At 34.4% G+C, this 2924-nt stretch overlaps 1 protein-coding gene across 1 annotated transcript; it reads right to left on the bottom strand.

Annotated features, from left to right (window-relative positions):
• Positions 1-684: 684 nt before the first annotated feature.
• On the bottom strand, positions 685-2494 carry LOC107042473 (zinc finger matrin-type protein 2). The gene is made up of 5 exons (XM_015263533.1): positions 2332-2494; positions 1956-2179; positions 1498-1571; positions 1279-1424; positions 685-935 (listed from the first exon to the last, which is right to left on the bottom strand). Exons 1-5 carry the CDS (start codon positions 2335-2337, stop codon positions 789-791), a joined length of 597 nt encoding a protein of 198 aa, XP_015119019.1. The 5' UTR covers positions 2338-2494; the 3' UTR covers positions 685-788.
• Between the last annotated feature and the right edge of the window lie 430 nt (positions 2495-2924).

The raw sequence follows: 2924 nt of genomic DNA, 5'->3' as shown, positions 1-2924 counted from the left end.
TGAGAGTTAGAATCCTATAAAATTTCAACTTCTTATCGCAATTTTTTCGAGCGTTAGTGTTCACATCAATTGTACCTCAAAAATGAAAAATGTCAATTACTGGACGACTCGCCCTAGTTAGCTGGACATATTATCCAATTCAATAGATTTTATCGTGATGAATAATTTGACGTGAAAAGAATTATATGATGCAGTAGTTTTCAAGATATTGAGAAAAGAAAAATTTTTCGGAATCGCTGTATTCCAAAAACTACTGGCCTGATTAATCTGAGATTTTGTCCAGATGTGCTCCCAAACAATACCACTCAGGCACAAAAATTTCAAATTTTTACCCATCACTTTGGCCCGTATTCTGTGAAAATTTATAAAAAAATTCCTAGAATTTTGCATGCACATACAGATACACGGCAGACATTTTCGAAAAACATATCTCCACGTTTCATGAATATTCTAATGACTATGACTTCATGAAAGTCATTTGCAAGCAAAATTAGAGAATCGAAAAATCCACCGATTACAAAGCCTTCCTAAGAAGGCCTTAGCCTATGGTTGCTTCCATTCAGAAGCAAAAAATTATTATAATAAAAAAGACCATTCTAGAATGTCAAGAAGGATTTTCCAAAATTGCAATTTTGTGCGAACGAAAAAGTCCTAAGCGGAAATCTCACAAATGCAGAACACTACTCACAGTTAATGTCATAATTCGTTAGAATTTTATAGTTTTATTGTGGAAATTAGTCATTTGTCAAATCTTAATTTTAATATGTGCACAGCGTGATTTAAAATAATTATTTTCGATTTTTTGAGGCAAAACCCGAAAATCCCATGATCGCTGCCATTTCATTAACACCTCCGACTTCTTCCTCATTCGTTTCTTCTAGTTTCCTTTTTCTGTCCTTCTTCCGTTCCTTCCTATACTCTTTTATTTTTTCTTCCTGTGGAAATGGAAATCAAACGAAGAGTAAATGGTAATTCAATGAAGAAACTGGAGATGAAATTATGACCGTTATTTCTTATGTCATAATTTGAGTAGATTGATATTGTAACTGCTATTCAGATGGAATAGGAAACAGGAAAAGTATTTACAAGGGTAAAATGTTTTTAATGGTTAAATATAACTAAAAATTGTTATATTTATTTATGCCATATGACCATCCTACGACGCGTTACAAACTTTTTGCAAAACTCTAGATGAAAAGATTGCATGAAAGCATTTTGGTTTCAGCGACATGGTTGAAAATTCGTTCGGAATCTCTAGTTTTCTTTTTTTGTAATCACCTCTTCTTTAAGTTCCTTGACTCTCTGTTCCAAGTCATAATCTTTCTTTTTCTCCTCCATTTTCTTTTTATTGGCAGCAAATCTGGCCTTCACCTGATCCAATGTCGACCTTTCGATTTTCATCGACATTCCCAGGTTTCGTTGATCTGAAATAGATAGGACCATGTCACTCAACGCCATGAGAAGTATTTAAAGATGTTCAGAGGGATGAATACTCACGTTTAGTTCCATTTATGTGGTCCAGGAAATTTATGGAATCCTTAACAACACAATCGCACACATTGCAATAATACCTGCGAGGAAAAACATTGGAAACAATTAATAAAGTACTTATATCCTTTGAATTAAAAGTGTTGAATTTGGAAGAGAAATAAAAGGAATCAACTTCCTTTTTACATTCCTCAACATTCGATGAGAGAATATAATATATCGTATTTGGATGCTGAGATGTAATATAGTTCAACTTATCACATCTTAGCAACTTGCGAATTATTGTTCTAATTATTTTTTGAGGAACAAAATTTTCTAATATAGAGAAAAAGTTTCTCAAAATTTTCTAGAAAATCAGTCGATTTTGCTGAAAAATAAATGGAGTTCAGGTCAGACCTCTATGAAACTGAAAGGGTGAATGATGCCCCTCCATAAAAAAAAATCAAGCATAAAAATGAATGTCATACCCTCCAGTCTGTGAAGAAGGTGTGGCCTTATTGATGACCACACTTTTTCCCAGTTTCGACTCTAAGTCTACTTTGTAGTCCCTTTGCTTTAGAAGTTCCCTTTTCACTGCTGGGGCTTTTGGTATCCCCAACTCTTCTTCAGCAATCTCCTCTTGGAGCCTTTGGAGAGCAATCCTCTCATATTCTTCCCTACTCCACTTCCTTCTGTGGTCATCTGGACGTTGCTGCAAAATTAAATTTGCAAAATAAAATTTTCACAAATCGATTTTTAATCAACCATAACACGAAATCAATAGATAACCTCGAAAGAAAAACACTAATAAGAGTTCTCAGAATGCAAAAATTATACAAAAATGATTGGCGCATATTTACTTACAGTCATGGTGAGGATTTTGCTCCACCGTCCAGAAACAATTTGATATTTGTTGGATGAGAAACTTAATTCCAGGCAGTTCCACTCATAATGTTCAGAAAATTATTTTGACGTGTGTTGTTTAGAGAGATAGCGAGAGATTGTTCCAGAGATTATAGGGGAGATGAACAGGGCCAATGTAAAGTGTTCAACAACAAAAATTGTAGCGGTGGCGCATGGACTACGATGGAGCGTACGGAACTGTTGGTATGATAGGGCCCGAGCATAAATTTGTCGATAACCGGAAAGGGGTTCTCAATACGGTAGCTCCTCGCATTTTGTAATAATTGTCAGGAATGTAAAATCGAACATATTATAATCAATAGTATAATGAATGTACAATCTAATGATCTAAAAGTCTTTTCCTTTTTCGTGACATATTTATCATTGACACGTAGGTAAAAAAATTCATAGAAAATCCCAGCGCTGTCGCTGGAAAACTCTATAGTTTTCCAGTGATTCTATTGAATAATTGTGCAGATTTTGTTTTTTTTTACCATAGTAATGGTCGATTATATATATTTATTCCCCCCCTGAGTGAGAAAGGAATATGTATC

Source organism: Diachasma alloeum, unplaced genomic scaffold (genome assembly GCF_001412515.2).
Source record: "Diachasma alloeum isolate Michigan unplaced genomic scaffold, Dall2.0 Dall_scaffold_00474, whole genome shotgun sequence".
Taxonomy (NCBI): domain Eukaryota; kingdom Metazoa; phylum Arthropoda; class Insecta; order Hymenoptera; family Braconidae; genus Diachasma; species Diachasma alloeum.
The sequence above is the reverse complement of the archived record's forward strand: the minus strand, read 5'-3'. Positions and strand labels throughout refer to the sequence as shown.